The sequence below is a fragment of the Aotus nancymaae genome, unplaced genomic scaffold (genome assembly GCF_030222135.1).
Source record: "Aotus nancymaae isolate 86718 unplaced genomic scaffold, 86718_ANA_hifiasm-v0.15.2.pri h1tg000028l, whole genome shotgun sequence".
NCBI lineage: Eukaryota > Metazoa > Chordata > Mammalia > Primates > Aotidae > Aotus > Aotus nancymaae.
Window position 1 is genome coordinate 12533459 of NW_026988441.1, and position 21257 is coordinate 12554715.

The following is a 21257-nucleotide window of genomic DNA, read 5'->3' on the forward strand; positions in this document are numbered from 1 at the left end:
AGGATGTGAGGGGAGGCTGGCCGGGCAGCTGAGCCCCAGGTCGCCAGGGCCTCTTGGCCATGAGAGGATTTTGTCTTAGGTGCTGGAGGAAGCCATAGCAGGTTTTAAACAGGAGACTGCCCCCTTAGCTTATATGTGGGGAATGGATTGGGAGGTTATGAGTGGCAGCAGGGGGTGCCGGTGAGGTGGCCAGTGCTATGGTCAGGAGTGAAATACCAGTGACCCGGGCCTGGGTGGTGGAGGTATAAAGAAATGAACAGATCTGAGGAGTGTTTTGGGAGCAGAGCTGCTGTCCTTGCCTAGCCTAGCAAGAGGCAGGTGTCTGGCCCAAGGGATGGCCCCATGAGTGAGTGAGGAGGAGGCCAGTGTGGGAACAAAGGATGGGGGTCCCTTAGGCTTTCAGGAGGAAGTGGGGTCTTGAGCGCTGGCCCCAGGACTGGAGTCCACCTGAAAGGCCATTGCTTCCTCCTCTCTGAAATGAGAATGTGGCCACTACGCATGGCCTTGCCAGAACAGACCCCCAGTGGGTGCTTAAAATAATTGGAGTCCTACATTAGCTGTGACGATTCCCATGACGATTCATGTATTAGTCATAAAAGTGGCAAGTGTACAAGAAAGGGGATAGAAGCTCCCTACGCTCAACACCCAGGAATTCCCAGAGAGATTCTCCGAATCCACATTCTGGGCCCCTGCCACACCACCGCCTCTGGATGATGCTTTCAGGGCTATGCTGTCTCGCTCTGCTCTGCGGCTATATTGAGGCTGGTGCCATCTCTCCCTTACCTGGCTTTAGCTGTTTAGCCTGTGCCATCTCCCTCTCTGTTTGGGGTCATCTTTGGGGTCTATGTCCTCTCTCCCCAACCCTGGATTTCACAGTGGGCCTGTCTGTTCTCCCTTTGACATTGGGTTTTGTTTTCAGCCTGTGCCACTTCTCTCTACCTCGTGGTTACCTTTTGTGCCATCTCTCACTGACCTTGGGTTTGTATTTGGGTCCTGTGCCATCTATTTCTGACTCTAGTCAAAGTTTTGGGCCTGGGTTGTCTCTCCTTCATCCAGGGTTGTGCTTTGGTACCGGTGTTATCTCCTGACCAGGATGCTGTTTTGGGCTTGTGCCCTGTCTCCCTAACTGTACATTGAGCCAGGGCCTGGGTTATGTCTCCGCTTGCTATAGACGCTGACTTGCACCCTTCCTCCTCACCCGGGGTCATTTCTGGGCCCTGCGTCCTCTCTTCCTGTTCTGTGTTCTATTCAGGACTGTGTTATTTCGAGTGCTGTCAGTCTCAGCCCCTTCAGGACCTTGGCTCTTTTATGGCCCTAGGGAGAAGTTGCTGCTTGAATTGGAGTTTGGGGAACCCTTCCATCCCCACCCAGCCCTTGATGTTGGGGCACAGTTGAGGCCTGGGGACAGAGTCAGTGTGCCTGGAGACGTGAGATGATGAGGATGGATACGTGATGAGGGTCTGATTTCAGGCCCAAGGTGGGCTCCTGGAGTCAGTGCAGGCTCCTGGCCCCTTCCCCTCCCTACCTCTCTCTCTCTCGCCTCCCTCAGTTGTTCACTCTCCATGTATTTCTCTTTAACTGTCCACTTCTGTCTTCCCTTCTGCCCCCCTCCACCCCTGCCTGGCTTCCCCTCCAGCAGAAGGCAGACCTGGCTGTGGCTGCCTTCACCATCACAGCTGAGCGAGAGAAGGTCATCGACTTTTCCAAGCCCTTCATGACCCTGGGGATCAGCATCCTCTACCGAGTGCACATGGTATGGTTCCGCTGGAGACCGTGGGCTGATGGCCTGGCATGGAGGCTCAGGGCAGGGGGCTATGAGTGGGAGCCAGACTCCCCTAGGACCTCAGATGGGCCGGTCAGGTTCCCAGGTCCCTGGTGGGGCAGGGGCTGGGTGCGAGGCTCAGGCCAGGGGTGGCTATGGGTCTCACTCCCTTTCCCTGTAGGGCCGCAAGCCCGGTTACTTCTCCTTCCTGGACCCCTTCTCCCCTGCCGTGTGGCTCTTCATGCTTCTTGCCTACCTGGCTGTTAGCTGTGTCCTGTTTCTGGCCGCCAGGTGAGTCTACTGCCTATGGGGAAGGAAGGGGCTGGAGGAGGCACAAGCCAGGGCCTCTGGGACCAACCTGCACTGTTTTTCTCGGAACCGTCCTTGGCCTTCCCTTCAGGGCCTCAGATTCCAATCTATGCCTTCCTTTCTTGATTTTGTGCCCTGTGTCTGGGTCTCATTGTTCCTCTTGTGGCTCTGACTTGGACTTTGTGGTTCTGTGTCTGGGTCTCTCCCCTTCCTGCTCTTCCTGCCTCTTTCCTCTTTTGCCTCCTCCCTTCTCTATTTCTCTCTGTGCATCTCTGTCTGTGTATCTCTCTGCCTCTTCTGTCTCTATCTCTGTGCATCTCTCTCTGCCTCTTCTCTGTGTGTCTTTGTCCGTCTTGCTCCTTTTTTCCATCTCTTCCCCTTCTGATCACCGTAATTTCACCTTTTTCCTCTGCTTCTCTCCTTTTCCTCCCTACCTGGGCCCTGGGCCCCGTCCACTGCTTCATGTCTCTCCACAGGCTGAGCCCCTACGAGTGGTATAACCCGCACCCGTGCCTGCGGGCGCGCCCCCACATCCTGGAGAACCAGTACACGCTGGGCAACAGCCTGTGGTTTCCCGTGGGGGGCTTCATGCAGCAGGGCTCGGAGATCATGCCCCGGGCACTGTCCACGCGCTGTGTCAGCGGAGTCTGGTGAGAAGCTTTCTATGTGCCTCTGCTTGGGGCTGGGGAGGGACGCTTCTGAGGCCTGGAATGGGTTGGGGCATCGCCTGGCGGATTTGATTCCCCATTTTCCCCTGCAGAAGTGTGTGACTCAGAATGGGGTTGGGGGAGCTGAGCTCCAGTTCTGCCACTCACTGGCTGTGTGAGCTTGGCCAGGCCACACCCATCCCCTGCCTCAGTGTCCTTCCCTGAAAGATGGGGAGAAAGATACCCACATCTCAGGATTGTAAGGATTCATTGAGGCTGCTAAGGAAGAGTGCTCTGTGAGCCCAACAGCCTTGCGTGGGCAGGAGGAGTGCGATCATAACAGGATTGGTGTCGTGTCTTGGACATTGCCCTGGTCGTCATAGGGACATAGAATCTCTGAGCCAGGACAGCCTTCACTGCCTAGATGTTTTCTCAAAGTCCCACAGGGACCCAGTATCTCAGACAGAACTTCTTTGCCCCTGTCCCAAGCTCCAAGAAACTACATATCAGAGAGCAGACACCCACAGCTTATGGTGTCTGGACAACAGGTTTGTTGTTGTTGTTGTTATTTTGAGACAGAGTCTCCCTCTGTCACCCAAGCTGGAGTGCGGTGGCACTATCTCAGCTCACTGTAGCCTTCACCTCCCAGGCTCAAGCAATTCTCCTACCTCAGCCTCCTGAGTAGCTTGGATTACAGGCATATGCCACCACTCCTGGCTAGATGTGTTTTTAGTAGAGATGGGGTTTCACCATGTTGGCCAGGCTGATCTTGAACTCCTGATTTCAAGTGATCTGCCCACCTTGGCCTCCCAAAGTGCTGGAATCACAGGTTTGAGCCACTACGCCCAGCCTTGGCCTACAGTTTTAAGAAACTGGAAATTAGATGCCAACACTTTGAGCAAATTCAGTCACAAATTTAGATTTCTTGCTTTCCTTGAAAATCTGGGAGATCTAGCAGCACTTGGCTGGCATTCCTGCCTGGTGTCACAATCTGCTCCCTTCCACCCCCGTTCCCATTGCCCACTGCAGTCGCCTGCTGGCCTGGCCTCCGTAAGCATCCACATTTGCTACCCTGGGCTTTAAATAGCAGCTGGACTTGGTTGCTGTTCCTGCAACTCTTCTCACCTCCTGTTCCTCAGGAGAACCACGGAAAGCCAAGGAGAATGCTTAAAACGGAATATCCTCCCTGTTTACGGATTAGGAGACTGAGACCCAGAGAGAAGGAGTGGCTTGCCAAAGACTGTGTGTCAGCTAGAGACAGGGCCGGGCTGGGTCAGGGCCAGGACCAGACTCTTTCCCCCATGCCTAGGGGTCCTCAACACTGCCCAAGCCCAGCGCAACCCTCAAGGCCCTTGGGAGCCTCTCTAGGGCAACCCCAGGTATCTGGCCTTCTTGAGGAACACTTCTTCCTCACCTCCCCACCACAGAATTCACTCACCCATGGTCATTCTTTTACAGGAAAGGGGTCTCCATCCAGACCCCAATAGAGGGGTCTTAGATCTTGCATAAGAATTCAGGCAAGTCCATAAAGTGATAGCGTGTTTATTAAGAAAGTAAAGGAATAAAAGAATGGCTACTCTGGCCCCGCATGGTGGCTCATGCCTGTAATGCCAGCACTTTGGGAGGCCGACAGGGGTGGATCACCTGATGTCAGGAGTTCAAGACCAGCCTGGCCAACATGGCAAAACCCCATCTCTATTAAAAAAATACAAAAATTAGTTGGGTGCAGTGGCAGGGGCCTGCAATCCCAATTACTCAGAAGGCTGAGGCAGGAGAATTGCTTGAACCCGGGAGGCAGAGGTTGCAGTGAGCCGAGATTGTGTCATTATGCCATTACACTCCAGCCTGGGAGACAGAGCAAGCATCCGTCTCAAAAAAAAAAAAAAAAAAAAAGAATAGCTACTCCAATTGTCACTTGAACTTGGGAGAGGGAGGTTGCAGTGAGCTGAGATCTCACCACTATACTTCAGCCTGGGCAACAGAGCAAGATAAGTAGTAAATAAATAAGTAAATAAGTAATAAATAAGTAAGTAAATAAATAAAAGAATGGCTACTACATAGACAGAGCAGCCCTGAGGGCTGCTGGTTGCCCATTTTTATGGTTATTTCTTGATGATATGCTAAATAAGGGGTGGATTATTCATGCCTCCCCCTTTTAGACCACATAGGGTGACTTCCTGACATTGCCATGGCATTTGTAAGCTGTCATGGCACTAATGAGAGTATAGCAGTGAGGGCAACCTGAGGTCACTCTCGTGGCCATCTCAGTTTGGGTGGGTTTTAGCCAGCTTCTTTGCTGCAACTCATTTTGTCAGCAGGGTCTTTGTGACCTGTATCTTGTGCCAACCTCCTATCTCATCCTGTGACTTAGGATGCCTTAACCATCTAGGAATGCAGCTCAGTAGGCTTCAGCTTCATTTTATCCAGCTCCTATTCAAGATGGATTTGCCTTGGTTCACATGCCTCTAAAAATTCCACAGATGCCTGTTGAGCATCCGTGTGCCAGGCACTCAGGTGAAATCAGCCCTATCCCTGCCCTGGAGAGGCGGAGGAGCCAAGAATAAACAAGTAAACAGATAAATCAACACTGGACATCCTATTTATTCAAAGAATAGGTCCCAAAGATATTATCTAATTTGTACCTTTTTCAATTCAAGACTAACCTTAATAGGTGGCAGCTTTTCCCCTTCTCTTAACTAAGTGGAACTAGCTACAGTATGGCAGGCATTAGCAATTCACCTGATCCACTGGCTTGGACACTTGTGAGTTTCGATGGTTTTTTTTAATGGTTTTGGATGGGCATCATTTCAAATTATACCCCTGTAGAGGATCGATTGAGCCCAGGATGTTGAGATTACAGTGAGCTGTGATCACGCCACTGCTGTGATCACTCCAGCCTGGGTGACAGAGCGAAGCAGTTTGAAAAAAAAAAAATCACAAAAAACAAAAAATCCAATGAAAGCCTTATTCGTTTCCTATTGCCACTGCAAAAAATTACCACAAATTTAGTGGCTTAAAACAATACACATTTATTCTCCTATAGTTCTGGAGGTTGGAAGTCTTAAATAGATCTCAGTGGGCTAAGATCAAGTTCTTGGCAGGGCTGGTTCCTTCTGGAGGCTCTAGGGGAGAATTTGTTTCTTCACCTTTTCTAGAGTTTAGAAGCCACTTGTATTCCTTGGTTCATGGCCCCATCCTCTATCTTCAGAACTAGCAGTGTAGGATCCACAAATCTCTCTCTCTAACTTCCTTCTTCTACTCATAAGGACCCTTATTTCCTTTGGGCCTTCCTGGATAATCCAGAGTAATCCCCCCATATCCAGATCCTTAACTTAATCACAGTGGCCAAGTCACTTTTTGGAAGTAAGGTCACATCTTCACATGTTCTGGGGATTAGGATAGAGACGTCTTTGGTGGTGGTAGGCAGGGTCTGTTCTGCCTGCCACACAGTCCAAGTGAGATGTACTAAATTTTCCATATAATGATGTTGCAGATGCACATAAAATGTGCTGTTGAGGAGCCAACCAGGATACAGTGATAGAACAGTAGAGTATGGGGGTGGTCAGAGAAGGGCCCCCTGACAAGATGAACTGGGTTGAGTCCTAAAGGCAGAAACAGAGTCATCCATGCCAAGGAGAGGGAGGAGCATTCTAAACAGAGGGAGAGAGCCAGGTATGTGAGGTGCTGAGAGGGTGCCCAGGAGACCTGCCATGACAAATCTGGTCACGTCCCCACAGTAAGGTGGGGGGAAGACTAGTGCAGGCCACTGCTTCTGCCACCTGGTCAGTGGCCCTCTTCCTGAGGGTAACACTCTCCAGCCAGCTGTTTTCTGCCCCTTCCCATCACTGTCACCCAGACAGCCCCCACTCATACCCCTTCCCTCATCAGAGCCTTTGCCCCTGGGGCCCACTCTCTTCTGCACCCAAAGTCCTCCCACACATTCACTCATTCAGCAGATGTTTGTAAATCTTCAGATGTGACGCAGCACCATGACTCAGCAGGCCAGTCCCTGCCCTTGTGGGACTCACGGTCCAGTGGGGGAGGTGGGGTTTGGTGCCATCACCCTTGGGGACTTGGCTGGTAGCTGACATGCAGCAGCTGGGCCCCTTCTCTCCAGTGCCCCCTCAGCCTACAGCCTCCTGCAGCCGAACCTGAGAGCTTGTCACTATTCAGGACAGCTCTGCCTTGGGAGTCAACATGTTTTTTTCCTTTTTTTTGAGACAGAGTCTTACTCTGTCGCCCAGGCTGGAGTGCCGTGGCACAATCTTGGCTCACTGCAACCTCCCCTCCTGGTTTCAAGCAGTTCTGCCTCAGCCTCCCGAGTAGCTGGGATTACAGGCGTGCGCCACCTTGCCTGGCTAATTTTTGTATTTTTAGTAGAGATGGGGTATTGCCATGTTGGCCAGGATGATCTCGAACTCCTGACCTCAAGTGATCCACCAACCTTGGTCGACCTCCCAAAGTGCTGGAATTACAGATGTGAGCCACCGCATCCGGCTGGGAGTCAGTATTTCTAAGGTTTCACTCTGACCATGGTCCCTGTCCCTCCTGACTCTCCCTTGGTCACTTGGTGCGGTGAGTCCTCTGATCTCCCTCTTTCCATTCTCTGAGTCTTCCTGCTTTCACTTGTCCATCTCCAGGTGGCTCCTAGGCTGTCTCTGCAGCCATTGTCCTCAACTTTTCCTTAGGTCCTTCTTTCCCCATGCCCTCCTGGCCAGAAAACCCCAAAACCTCAGATCTAGCCAATAGCTTGGCTTTGCCCCCTTAACCCCAGCTGTACCAGGGGCACATGCAACCCCTTATCCATACCTCCAGTCCCTGTCTTACCTCCAGGCAGCATTTGCCCGGTTGGTCACCCTTCTAGAAACTCTTTGCTTCTAGGCTCTGTGTCTTCCTGGTTTCCTCCAACCCTTCTCATTCTGTTTCATTTGCTGTGGGTTCCTTCTGCTCTTGCCACCCCTCATATGGGCTTCTTGCTCACACCAGGGAGTTTTCAGTGCTTGCAGATCGAGTACCCTCTTTTTATAACAAATATTTTTTAATATGTCCTTTTCCACTCTGAGCTGAAATTCAAGGGTAATATATCTTCCTACACACATAATTTGTAAAAAATCAATATAATACCCTAATTGCAATATGAAGGAGAAAAAGCAGGGAAATGACTTCTTTTTTTTTTTTTTTTTTTGAGACGGAGTTTCGCTCGTTACCCAGGCTGGAGTGCAATGGCGCGATCTCAGCTCACCGCAACCTCCGCCTCCCGGATTCAGGCAATTCTCCTGCCTCAGCCTCCTAAGTAGCTGGGATTACAGGCACGCGCCACCATGCCCAGCTAATTTTTTGTATTTTTAGTAGAGACGGGGTTTCACCATGTTGACCGGGATGGTCTCGATCTCTTGACCTCGTGATCCACCCGCCTCGGCCTCCCAAAGTGCTAGGATTACAGGCTTGAGCCACCGCGCCCGGCCGTAGGGAAATGACTTCTAATAAAATAATATGGCAATACACAAATGCCTGGGTGTGGTTACACTGGAAGACAGACTGCGACAGTCAGCGCCTGCTTAGAATGAGTAAGTGGCATGATGAGAAGATCATTTAACAGAATTGTGCTGCCACTTGATATCTGACACATTGAAATAGTTGACAAATGAGTATGTTTGTGCAAATACAACATACTGTGAACGTGATGATCTGCTAATGCAGCTGCTGCAGGGATCTTGACTTGGGTCTCAAGTGCGAGCAGAGTTGCTGTCAGAGAGATGATTTCCCCCATCGCTGAGCAGCTCTCAGCAAAGTTCCAAACAAAACAACATCCAGTAGTTTCTCAATTCAAATAAGAGGTGCATTTCTGGAGATTTTGGTTTATATTATAGTAATGCAAAAAAATACTTGGGTTTTTAATGTACCAAGGAGTTAGGCTCAGATAATCACAGAACAGGTATTCCCCGTTATTCAGACCAGGCCTCGAATTTTTGGGCTGTTCTACTCTGACCACTGGGGGCCTACACTTTACCAAACACCTCCCAGGGTGCCCTTCCCACCAGAGACCACTGTTCCATACACATTGTAAGGGGTCGTTTCACCTGCTGCTGGATTTCCCTTGTTGTATGAATACTAACACTTCCGAAGTCATCTCTAGACCCCTCCTAGTGTCCAGCCTGCTGGGACTGCTCCTCTTGGGAGCCTAACAGACATCTCCAAACTTATCTTGTGCAAAACAGAGCTCATGTCCTTACTCCCAAATCTGACTCACAGTCTGTGTTCACTCTGCTGCCTTAGTGAGTGCCTGCATCACCACCACCAGTCACCCATACTGTGTTCTCGGGGGCTAGAGGGTGCCCGGTGTGTACCAGGCACTGAGTAATTTTTGTTGTTGTTGTGTTGTCTTTTTTTTTTTTTCTTTTTTGAGATGGAGTTTTGCTCTTGTTGCCCAGGCTAGAGTGCAGTGGCACAGTCTCGGCTCACTGTAATCTCCACCTTCTAGATTCAAGTGATTATCCTGCCTCAGCCTCCCGAGTACCTGGGATTACAGGTGCCACCCACCACACCTGGCTAATTTTTTGTATTTTTAGTAGAGATGGGGTTTCATCATGTTGGCCAGGCTGTTCTTAAACTCCTGACCTCAGATGATCTACCCACCTTGGCCTCCCAAAGTGCTGGGATTAAAGGCGTGAGCCACCATACCCGGCCAAGTAATTTTGTTTTGCATGGATGACAGCACTGACCTATAAGATGGATTAGGAGAGACTTGGTTTCTGAAAAGGTTGAGCCAGACCTTGGGTCTTTGTGTCTTGGGGTTTCGCTTTTATTTTTCAGGAGGCTGTATAATTCATCTCTCTATCAAGCCCTCACTCCATCCCCATCCCAGTGCCTAGCATAGCACTTTGCACGTGTGTTCTGCAGAGGACAGCTGCTGTTTTCAATATTATGTGCTGGGAATGTGAGGGTGGGAGGTCTGGGAGGCCCTTTCAGCATCTCTTCTGCTTTCAGGCCCCATAGATATATATGGTCTGCAGGGACCCTGGCCATTCTTACTTGCCAGGAGGGAGGACAGAGGGTAAGACAAGCAGTTGCTCTGGGGTCCCACAGCCAGGATGGTGGGAGCCTTTTCTCCCGGGTTGGTCGTGTGTCACCATGACAATGAGAGCAGACACTTGCATAGCACTTGCTGTGTGCCAGATTTGCTCAGTCACTCTTCATGAAACCCAGTGAGGAAGGGCCTACGATTGAACTAACCTCACAGGTGAGGAAACTGCAGCACAGTTCCAAGGTCACACAGCAAGGCAGTGATGGAGACAGGATTTGGGGATTTTCCAGAGATCTTTCTATTATTGATTTCTAATTTAGCTCTATGATGGTCAGAGAACATCGAGGACTTTACTCCTTTTAAATTTATTGAGACTTGCTTTAGAGCTCAGCATACAGTCTGTCCTGGTAAATGTTCTATGTGGACTTGCATTGAATGTGTTTCTGCTGTTGGTGGGTGTAGTGTTCTATAAGGGTCAATTGGGGCCAGTAGGTTGATCATGTATTCAAGTCTTCTTTATCCTTACTGATTTTCTACTTGTTACATTAATTATTGAGAGGAGTTTTGAAATATCACCCTGTAATAGCAGGAAATTTGTCTGTTTCTCTTCTATCCGTTTTTGCCTCATGCATTTTAAAGCTTTGTAATTGGGCACATAAATGTTTAAGATTGTTATATCCTCTATATGAATTGACCCCTGTGTCATTATGTAATGTCTCTCCTTATTCCTGGTAACATTCCTTCTTCTGAAGTTAACTTTATTTGATACTAATATAGGCACTCTGCCTTTCTGATGCGTAATGTTTGCATAGCATATCTTTTCCCTGTTCTTTTACTCTCAACCCATCTAGATTATTATATTTAAGGTGTGTTCCTTTTCTTTTCTTTTAAATAGAGATAGACTGATGGGAGCCTCTTCTCCCGGGTCAGTCCTGGGTCACCAAGACAATGAGAGAAAACACTTGCATAGCTCTTATTGTCTTGTTTTGTTGCCCAGGCAGGTCTCAAATTCCTGGGCTCAAGTGATCCTCCCACCTTGGCCTCCCAAAGTGCTGAGATTACAGCTATGAGCCACCACACCTGACCATCAAGTGTGTTCCTTTTTTTCTTTTCTTTTTTATTTTTTTTTTGAGACATATTCTCCGGGAGTGCAGTGATGTGAGAGCTCACTGCAACCTCTACCTCCTGGGTTCAAGCAATTATCCTGCCTCAGCCTCCCAAGTAGCTGGGACTACAAGCACATGCCACCACACCCAGCTAATTTTTATATTTTTAGTAGAGGCAGGGTTTCACCATGTTGACCACACTGGTCTCAAACTCCTGACCTCAAGCGATCCATCCGCTTCTGCCTTCCAAAATACTGGGATTACAGGCATGAGCCACTGTGCCCAGCCCCAAGTGTGTTTCTTATAAACAGTATATACTTAGGCCTTGGAGCAAAGTTTGGCCAACTTTTTCTGTATTGGACCAAATTATAAATATTTTTAAAAATTTTTATATAGTAGTTGTACATATTTTGGGGAATATAGGTGATTTTTTTTTTTTTTTTTTTTTTTTTGAGATGAGGTCTTGCTCTGTCACTCAGGCTAGAGTGCAGTGGTGCAGTCACGGGTCACTGCAGCCTTAATCTCCCAGGCTCAAGTGATCCTCCCACTTTAGTCTCCTGCGTATCTGCACCACCACACCCAGCTAATTTTTATTATTTTTGGTAGTCGTGCACCACCACACCTGGCTAATTTTTTTTATTTTTGGTAGAGATGAAGTGTCTCTATGTTGCCCAGGCTGGTCTTGAACTCTGGGCCTCAAGCAGTCTTCCTCCCTTGGCCTCCCAAATTGCTGGGATTACAGGCATAAGCCACTGCTCTGGCCCTAAGTAAATATTTTGGACTTTATTGGCCATATGGTCTTTGTTGCAGCTACTCAGTTCTTCTATTGTAGTATGAAAGCCATTCTAGATGATACATTAAATGAATGAGTGTGACTGTGTTCCAGTAAAACTTTATTTATGGATTCTGACACTGAAATTTGAATTTTATATAAGTCATGTGTCATACAATATTTTTTTTTATTTTGAGGCAATATTTCATTCTCTTGCCCAGGCTGGAGTACAGTGGTACAATCTTGGCTCACTGCAGCCTGGACCTCCCAGGTTCAAGCAATTCTCCTGCCTCAGCCTTCCGAGTATCTGGAACCACAGGCAGGTCCCACCATGCCTGGCTAACTTTTTGCAGAGATAGGGTTTTGCCATGTTGCCCACACTGGGCAACAGAGTGAGATCTTGCCTCAAAAAAAAAAAAAAAATTTATGACACATGACTTATACAAAATTCAAATTTCAGTGTCAGAATCCATAAATAAAGTTTTATTGGAACACAGCCACACTCATTTTATTTATTTATTTTTATTTATTTATTTATTTTTGAGACAGAGTCTTGCTCTGTCACCAGGCTGGAGTGCAGTGGCGCAATCTTGGCTCACTGCAACCTCCGCCTCCTGGGTTCAAGCAATTCTTCCGCCTCAGCCTCCCGAGTACCTGAGACTACAGGCGCATGCCACCACACCCGGCTAATTTTTGTATTTTTAGTAGAGATGGGGTTTCATCATGGCCAGGATGGTCTCAATCTCTTGACCTTGTGAGCCGCCCACCTCGGCCTCCCAAAGTGCTGGGATTACAGGCGTGAGCCACCATGCCCGGCCACACTCATTCATTTAATGTATCATCTACAATGGTTTTCATACTACAATAGAAGAATTGAGTAGCTGCAACAAAGACTCAACTATTTAATTCTTCTATTGTAGTATGAAAGCCATTGTAGATGGAGGTGGAGGTTGCAGTGAGCCAAGATCGCACCACTGCACTCCAGCCTGGGCAGAGCAAGACTCCATCTCCAAAAAACAACAAAAAAAATGTAAAAACCTTTCTTAGCTTATGGGGCTGTACAAAATAGAGCAGGCCAGATTTGGTCTGTGGGCCATAGTTTGCCAACCCCAGTTCAAACCATTTACCCTTAATGTAATTACTGATATGGTTAGGTTTAAATCTGCCAACCTGCTATTTGTCCCATCTATTCTTTGTTCCCCTTTTCCTCTTTTTCTACCTTTTTGGGGGTTTACTGGGACTTTTTGTTTGTTCGTTCGTTCGTTTGTTTGAGACAGGGTCTGACTCTGTCACTCAGGCTGGAGTGCAGTGGCACAAACACGACTCCTAAGCTCAAGTGATCCTCCTGCCTCAGCCTTCTATGTAGCTAGGACCATATGTGCACTCTACCATGCCCAGCTAATTTTCTTATTTTTTGTAGAGACAGGATTTCACTTCATTGCCTAGGCTGGTCTCAAACTCCTGAGCTCCAGTGATTTGCCCACCTTGGCCTCCCAAAGTGCTGGAATTACAGTGTGAGACACGGTGCCTGGCCTGTTGGGATTTTTAAGATTCTGTTTATCTCCGCTCTTGACTTGTTAACTATACTTCTTTGTTTTATTTTTCTTAGTGGTTTTCTGGGTTTACAATATGTATCTCTAATTTATTACAAAATACTTTCAAGTAACATTATACCATTTCACATAAGATATAATAAGGCCCTAGAAACATATGTTTCTCTCACCCTCCCATCCTTTGAGCTATTATATCTATTACTTCTGCATATCTTATGAACCCCACAATACATTAGGGATATGTGTGTGTGTTTGTGTGTCTGTGTGTCTGTGTGTGTGTGTTTGCTTTAAACAGCAGATGCAGCCGGGTGTGGTGGCTCATGCCTATAATCCCAGCACTTTGGGAAGCCAAGATGGGTGGACTGCATGAGCTCAGAACTTTGAGACCAGCCTGGGCAACATGGCAAGACCCTGTCTCTACAAAAAATACAAAAATTAACCAGGCATGGTGGCACATGCCTGTGGTCCCTGCTACGTGGGAGGCTGAGGTGGGAGGATCGCTTGGGTCCAGGAGGTCGAGGTGTCAGTGGGCTGTGTTCACACCACTCCAACCCAGAGCGAGACCCTGTCTCAAAAACAAAACCAAACCAATAAATGCTTTGTAAGGAAATTTGAAAATAAGGAATATTGCTTTTGATTTTACAGGTTCATGGGCAAAAATTAAATTAAAAAAAAGAAAATGAGGAATATATCTTTTATATTTACCCACAAATCTACCATTTGAAGAGGGTGCCCTTTACCCCTTCTCATACATCCACGTTTCTATCTGGTGTTGTGCTGCTTTTACCTGCAGAACTTCCTTTAATATTTCTTGCTGTGCAGGTCTGCTGGCAATTAATTCTCCCTGCTTTGGTTTTGTCTGAAAAAATGTGTTAGTGTGTCTTCTTTGAGGGATATTTTTTTGCCTGCTGTGGAATTCTAGGTTGACAGTTTTGTTTTCATTTTTCTTTCAGCATGTTGCATCATTGTCTTTGGGCTTGCACACTCTCTGACAAGAAGTTGACTGGCACTGTTATCTTTGATTCTCTGAATGTAATATGTTTCCCCACTTCCAGCTGCTTTCTCTTTATTGCTGGTTTTCAGCAATTGACTATAATGTGTCTTGGTGCGTTTTATAAATATGTGTGTTTAACCTCCCTGGGGTTTTTGGAGCTTAGATCTGCAAGTTTATGGTTTTCATCAAATTTGAAAAATTTTAGGCCATTACTTCATGAAATATTTTTTTCTGTTATTCCTTTCTCTTCTCTTTCTGGAACTCTGGTCACATAGGTAAAGCCACTTATTCCTCAGGCCACTGAGGCTCTGTGCTCATTTTCAGTCACTTTTTCCTTTCTGTGCTTTGTTTTGGATAGATTCTATTGCAGTCTTCAAATTCTCTCTCTTTTTTTTTTTTTTTTTTTGATAAAAAGTCTCACTCTGTCGCCCAGGCTGGAGTGCAGTGGCAGGATCCCGGCTCACTGCAACCTTCACCTCCCAAGTTCAGGCAATTCTCCTGCCTCAGCCTCCTGAGTAGCTAGGATCACAGTCATGTGCTACCACACTTGGCTAATTTTTCTATTTCTACTAAAGACAGATTTTGACCTTGTTGACAAGGCTGGTCACGAACTCCTAAACTCAGGTTATCTTCCTGCCTCAGCCTCTCAAAGTGCTGGGATTACAGGCATAAGCCACGGCACCAGGTCTTTTTTTTTTTTTTTTTTTTTTTTTCCAGGATAAGGTCTCAGTCATCCAGACTAGAGTGCAGTGACAATCAGGCTCACTGCAGCCTTAAACTCCTGGCCTCAATTGATCCTCCCACCTCAGCCTCCCAAGTTGCTGGGACTATAGGCAGGCACCACCGCACACCTAATTTTTTTTATTATTTTATTTTTTGTAGAGATAGGTTCTGGCTATGTTGACCACCAGGCTTATCTCAAAGTCCCAGCGTCAAATGAGTCTCCTGCCTCAGCCTCCCAGTGTGCTGGGATTATAGCCGTGAGCCACTGTGCCTGGCCCAAACTGCCCGATCTTTTCTGCTGCCAGTGTCTAATCTGTGTAATCCCTTTCAGTAAATTTTTTCTTTCAGATGTGTGTGTATCATTCTCTAAAAGTTCCGTTCACTTATTTTTTATGTCTTCTGTTCCTTTCATTATGTTCATGTTTTTCCTTATACTCGAGCATTCTGAATATATTTATTTATAATAGCTGTTTTGGGCTGGGCGACGTGGCTCATGCCTGTAATCTCAGCACTTTGGGAGGCTGAAGCGGTCGGATTACCTGAAGTCGGGAGTTTGAGACCAGCCTGACCAACATGGAGGAACCCTGTCTCTACTAATAATACAAAAATTAGCAGGGCGTAGTAGCGCATGCCTGTAATCCCAGCTACTCAGGAGGCTGAGGCAGGAGAATTGCTTGAACCTGGGAGGCAGAGGTTGCAGTGAGCCGAGGTCACACCATGCAATCCAGCCTGGGCAACAAGAGCAAAACTCCATCTCAAAAAAAAAAAAAAAAATAGTTGTTTTCATGTCCTTGTCTGCTAATATTTTCCTGCATCTTTGTTTACCTGGTCCTTTTTTTTTTTTTTTAGACAGTCTTTTTTTGTCACCCAGGCCAGAGTACAGTGGTGTGATCTCGGTTCACTGCAATTTCCACCTTCTGTATTCCAGCAATTCTCATGCATCAGCCTCCCAAGTAGCTAGGATCACAGACATACACTACATGCCCAGCTAATTTTTGTATTTTTAGTAGAGACAGGGTATCGTCATATTGGCCAGGTTGTCCTTGAACTCCTGGCCTCAAGCAATCCACCTACCTTGACCTCCCAAAATGCTGTAATTACAGGTGTGAGCCACCGTGCCCAGCCTAGTCTTTTTTTTTGAGATGGAGTCTCACTCTGTCACCAGGCTGGAGTGCAGTGGCACGATCTCAGCTCACTGCAATCTCAGCTCACTGCAACCTCTGCCTCGTGGGTTCAAGTGATTCTCCTGCCTCAGCCACCAGAGTAGTTGAGAAGATAGGCATGCGCCACCATGCCCAGCTAATTTTTGTATTTTTAGTAGACATGGGGTTTCATATGTTGGCCAGGATGGTCTTGATCTCTTGACCTTGTGATCTGCTCGCCTCAGCCTCCCAAAGTGCTGGGATTACAGGCGTAAGCCACTGTGTCCAGCCAGCCAGCCTGGTTTTCTTTAAAAAATTAACATAATAGGCCAGGCACAATGGCTCATGGCAGTAATCCCAGCACTTTGGGAGGCCGAGGCACGCAGATCACCTGAGGCCAGGAGATCAAAGCCAACCTGCCAACATGGTGAAACCCTGTCTCTACTAAAAATACAAACATTAACCAGGCCTGCTGGCAGGTGCCTCTAATCCCAGGAGGTGGAGGTTGCAGTGAGCCAAGATTGTGCCACTGCACTCTAACCTGCGCAACAGAGCAAGACTCCATCTCAAAAAAAAAAAAAAAAAAAAAAAATTACATGGCAGACGTTGTGAATTTTATGTTGTTTACATTGCTGAATATATTTCTTTAGAGAGTGTTAGACTTTTTCTGGAAGGCAGTTAAGTTACTTGCAAATTACTTTGATCCTTGCAGGCCTGTTTTTAAGCTCTTTTAAGGCAGGTTTAGCATTGCCTTTATTCTACAGCTGATTTATCCTATTTCTAGTATGTTACACTTTTGGGTCTCTACTGAATATCTCACGTATTCAATGAAATCGTTCTACTCTGGCTAGAGGGAGCTCAGAAGATTCTCAGCCCTGTATGAACCCTAAGAATTGTTGTCTCCTTGAAAGTTGCTCTTGTTCAGCCCCACAGAGTTTCGCCCCATGCATGCACAGATTGATATTCAGCCAGAGACTCAAGGGAACCACCGGTTTCTGAACCCTCTCTCCCTATGCAGCTCTCTCCTCTCGGGTACTCTATCCCCCAAATTCCAGCCATCTTGGCCTTCCTGATCTCCAGTCTCCATCTCTGCAACTCAGCAGTATATCTGGGCTGTTTGGGCTTCCCTTCCTATAAATTAAATCCAGCTGAACAGCCTGGACAATGATAAGACTCACTTTGTTTCTCTTCTCAGGGATCACAGTCCTATGATGTCTGTTGTCGTATGTCTTTAAAAGTTTTCTGGCTGGGTGCAGTAGCTCACACATGTAATCTCAACACTTTGGGAGGCCGAGGCAGGTGGACCACCTGAGGTCAGGAATTTGAGACCAGCCTGACCAATATGACAAAACCCCGTCCCTGCTAAAAATACAAAAATCAGTCAGGCATGATGGCAGATGCATCCCAGCTACTTGGGATTCTGAGGCAGGAGAATCATTTGAACCTAGAAGGTGGAGATTGCAGTGAGCTGAGATCGTGCCACTGCACTCCAGCCTGGGCAGAAAGAACGAGACTCTTATCTCTAAAAAAATTTTTTTTCTGTATTCTATCCAGCTCTTTAGCTGTTTATGGTGGGAGGGTATTTCCAGACCATCTTACTCTTTTATATCTGGAAGTAGAAGTCTCCAGATGCAATATTTACAACCAGGAAGTCTGGCTTCAGACTCCACACTCCCTGCTTCTGAACCCAGCAGTCACTGAGCCTTCCCAGATGCTGGGGTCACTTGGAGGGGGGCACCACCAATAGGGGGCATGGTCACAGGAGTAGGGCAGCAGGGGTGGCTCCAGCCCGTGGCTTACCCCTCCCACCCCTCAGGTGGGCCTTCACCTTGATCATCATCTCCTCCTATACGGCCAACCTGGCCGCCTTCCTCACCGTGCAGCGCATGGAGGTGCCTGTGGAGTCGGCTGATGACCTGGCAGATCAGACCAACATCGAGTACGGCACCATCCACGCCGGCTCCACCATGACCTTCTTCCAGGTGGGGCCACCAGAACCCCTCAGGCATCGTATTGGGATTCCTGCCATGCATAGCAGCTCAGGATGGGGCTGGGCAGGGCCTCTTGGGTCAGAGGGACTGATTGTCAGTGACAGCCTGGGAGGCTGAGGAGCAGAAGCCACGTTTGTGCTGTCATGGGGATGGCGGCTGGCTGGCTGGGAAACTGAGGAATGAGGGCAGGGAGGCATATGTGGGATCAAATGTCAATGTCATGTGGGCCAAATGGGATCAAGGAGGCTGCTGGAAGGGTCGGGCCCAGGAATATGGGCTGGCGGAGAGAAGGGAAGGCTCTTGAAGGTGAAAAGTGCTTGATCCTTTGTATTTTGAGGTGGTGGGGAAGAAAGGAAAGCAAGCTTGGCAGGGAGGTTTCTAGTGGTCTAAAGGAGGTCTGAGCTGGGTAGGGGCCACTGGCTGGAGGGCTAAAGGGGAGGAGGTGGAGGGTTCCCAGGTGGTTGGTGGGCACGGTGCCTGTGGGGATGACTTGGACCTGGCTTGGACGATTTGTCCGTCTCATCTCTCCTCTGCCTTTGGCTCTTTCTGTCTTCCTTTGATCACCTCACGCTCTCCTGGGTTGAGGGAGACTTCCTGGAGGGTGGGACAGGAAGGGCTCAGGGAAAGGAAGCTGTTGGAAAGACCCTCCCCTGTCTTCCCCTTGTACTCCCCCTGCCCAGAATTCACGGTACCAAACGTACCAGCGCATGTGGAACTACATGCAGTCGAAGCAGCCCAGCGTGTTCGTCAAGAGCACAGAAGAGGGCATCGCCCGTGTCCTCAACTCCCGCTACGCCTTCCTGCTCGAGTCCACCATGAACGAGTACCACCGGCGCCTCAACTGCAACCTCACCCAGATCGGGGGCCTCCTCGACACCAAGGGCTACGGCATCGGCATGCCGCTGGGTACGGCGCAGCGCGGTGTAGAACATGGTGGGGCCTTGAGCATCCAAAACCACCTGTGAGCCGGCCAGGACCAGGCCAGGCCCTCCCTGAGGCAGGCTGGGTGTGTTGAATGTAGCCTCCTGGCTATATGGCCTTGGGCAGGCGACATCCCCATCTTGAGTCTGCACCCCTAACCTGCAAAACCAGGCCTAGCAACAGTCCAGCCTTCACAGAACTGTTGGAAGAGTTCAGTACATGTGGGTTGTGGCTTGCTGTCTTCCCACAAGGACCCCTTGAGGGTGAGGACCTGGTCTTTTTTTTTTTTTTTTTTTGAGACGGAGTCTCGCACTGTTACCCAGGCTGTACGGTGGCGCGATCTCTGCTCACTGCAATCTCTGCCTCCTGGGTTCAAGCAATTCTCCTGCCTCAGCTTCCTGAGTAGCTGGGACTACAGGTGTGCGCCACCACACCCAGCTAATTTATTTTTATTTTTATTTAGTAGAGATGAGGTTTCACCATGTTGGCCAGGATGGTCTTGATCTCCTGGCCTGGTGATCTGCCCACCTCGGCCTCCCAAAGTGCTGTGATTACAGGCGTGAGCCACTGCACCCGGCGGGGACCTGGTCTTATTTGCTTCCTATTTTCTGCACAAAACCTATAGCCTGGCTCAGAGCTGGTGCTTGGAAAATGCTTGTAGGATGGATGGAAGGATCTGGTAGGGAGACTCAGATGTACCTATTTCTATTTCAGGACTGTTTTTTTTTTGGAGACGGACTTTTGCTCTGTCTCCCAGGGTGGAGTGCAGTGGTGCAGTTTCAGCTCACTGCAACCTCTCCTGGGTTCAAGCAATTCTGCCTGAGCCTCCTGAGTAGCTGGGATTACAGGTGCCCACCATCAAGGCTGGCTAATTTTTATGTTTTTAGTAGAGACAGGGTTTTACCATATTGGCCAGGCTGGTCTTGTGAATTCTTGACCTCAGGTGATCTGCCTGCCTCGGCCTCCCAAAGTGCTGGGATTATAGGTGTGATCCCCCACGCCCAACCCAGGACATGTTTTTCCAGGACTCGGTGCTGGAGCTCACGACCAGTTTGTCTCCAAATCTTGGTATTTTGGCTTTTAAAATCATCTGTGTACTGATGACACCTGTATTAATTTTCTGTCACCGCACAGCAAATTGCCCCATATCTTAGCAGCTTTTAGGTGAGTCGGTGACAGGGAAGCAGTGTAGCTTGGTGCTTGGAGGACAGGCCCAGGAGACACACTGACCTAGATTCAAATCCCAGTTCCAGCCGGCCACTGTAGTTTATGCCTATAATTCCAGTGCTTTGGGGAGGCCAAGCTGGAAGGATCACTTGAGCCTAAGAGTTTGAGACCAGCTTGGGCCACATAGCAAGACCCTGCCTCTACAAAAAATTTAAAAATTGACCAGGTGTGGTATGCACCTGTAGTCTCAGCTACAGGCTGAGGTAGGAGGATTGCTTGAGCCCAGGAAGTGGAGGTGGCAGTGAACGATGATCATACCACTATGCGCCAGCCTGGGTAACCAAGTGAGACTCTGTCTCAAAAAAAAAAAGGAAAGAAATCTCAGTTTCCTCTTTGACTCAGTGCACAACCTTAGGCAAGTGTATCACTTTCCTCATTCAGAAACACTTGCATCAGGTGAGAATACCTGCCTCACAGGATCATCATGAGACCTGAATAAACCCAGTGTCTGGCACATGGTTGGTGCCCGGTAGATATGAATCACCTCCACCTGCCCATGTCTCTGGTTCTGTGGTAGATGGTCAGGAAGTATCTTAGCGAATGAAGAAATAAATCCAGAATAGGGTGTAAGGGGTATTGGGGCTCAAGGATGGCTTAAGGGTAGGACCTGAGGATGGGGAGAGGTGGTCCAGGGAGAGGTGTGGATGGCAATTTGTCTGCTGCCCTACCACATGCCAAGTCCCACACTGGATGCTGGATACCCTGGTGGGGCTGCAGACAACAGATGATGAACACATAGCCATATAATATGGTGTTAGGTGGTAACAGCTGCTCCAAAGTAAATTAAAGGGAAGACACTGATGGGGAGTAAGGCACTTGGTGCCATTTTAAATAAAGGCATCAGAATAGACTTCCTGAGGAGCCAGCATGTGGGCAGAGACCTGAATGAAGTGCGGGAAGGGACATTCCAGGCAGAGGCAAAGGTCCTAAGATGGGATTGTATGTGATGGATTCAGGGAGCAGCCAGGAGGCCGGTAGGGCTGGAGCTGAGAGAGTTGTGAGGGTGAGGGTGTCTGAGAGTGGCTGAGGGGAGGACCTTACAACAGGAAGCTGTGAAGGGTCCTGAGCACAGGAAAGGCATGATCT

At 48.4% G+C, this 21257-nt stretch overlaps 1 protein-coding gene across 5 annotated transcripts in view; it reads left to right on the plus strand.

The window, feature by feature from the left end:
- The window catches only part of GRIK5 (glutamate ionotropic receptor kainate type subunit 5), an 81270-nt gene that overhangs the window by 53852 nt on the left and 6161 nt on the right, over positions 1 to 21257 (plus strand). For all 5 annotated transcript variants that reach the window (XM_021670400.2, XM_012461501.3, XM_021670399.2 and 2 more), the window contains 5 exons: positions 1640 to 1753; positions 1944 to 2053; positions 2548 to 2721; positions 17849 to 18014; positions 18704 to 18929. In XM_021670400.2, the coding sequence (XP_021526075.1) occupies positions 1640 to 1753; positions 1944 to 2053; positions 2548 to 2721; positions 17849 to 18014; positions 18704 to 18929 (790 nt within the window). The remainder of the gene's footprint in view (positions 1 to 1639; positions 1754 to 1943; positions 2054 to 2547; positions 2722 to 17848; positions 18015 to 18703; positions 18930 to 21257) is intronic.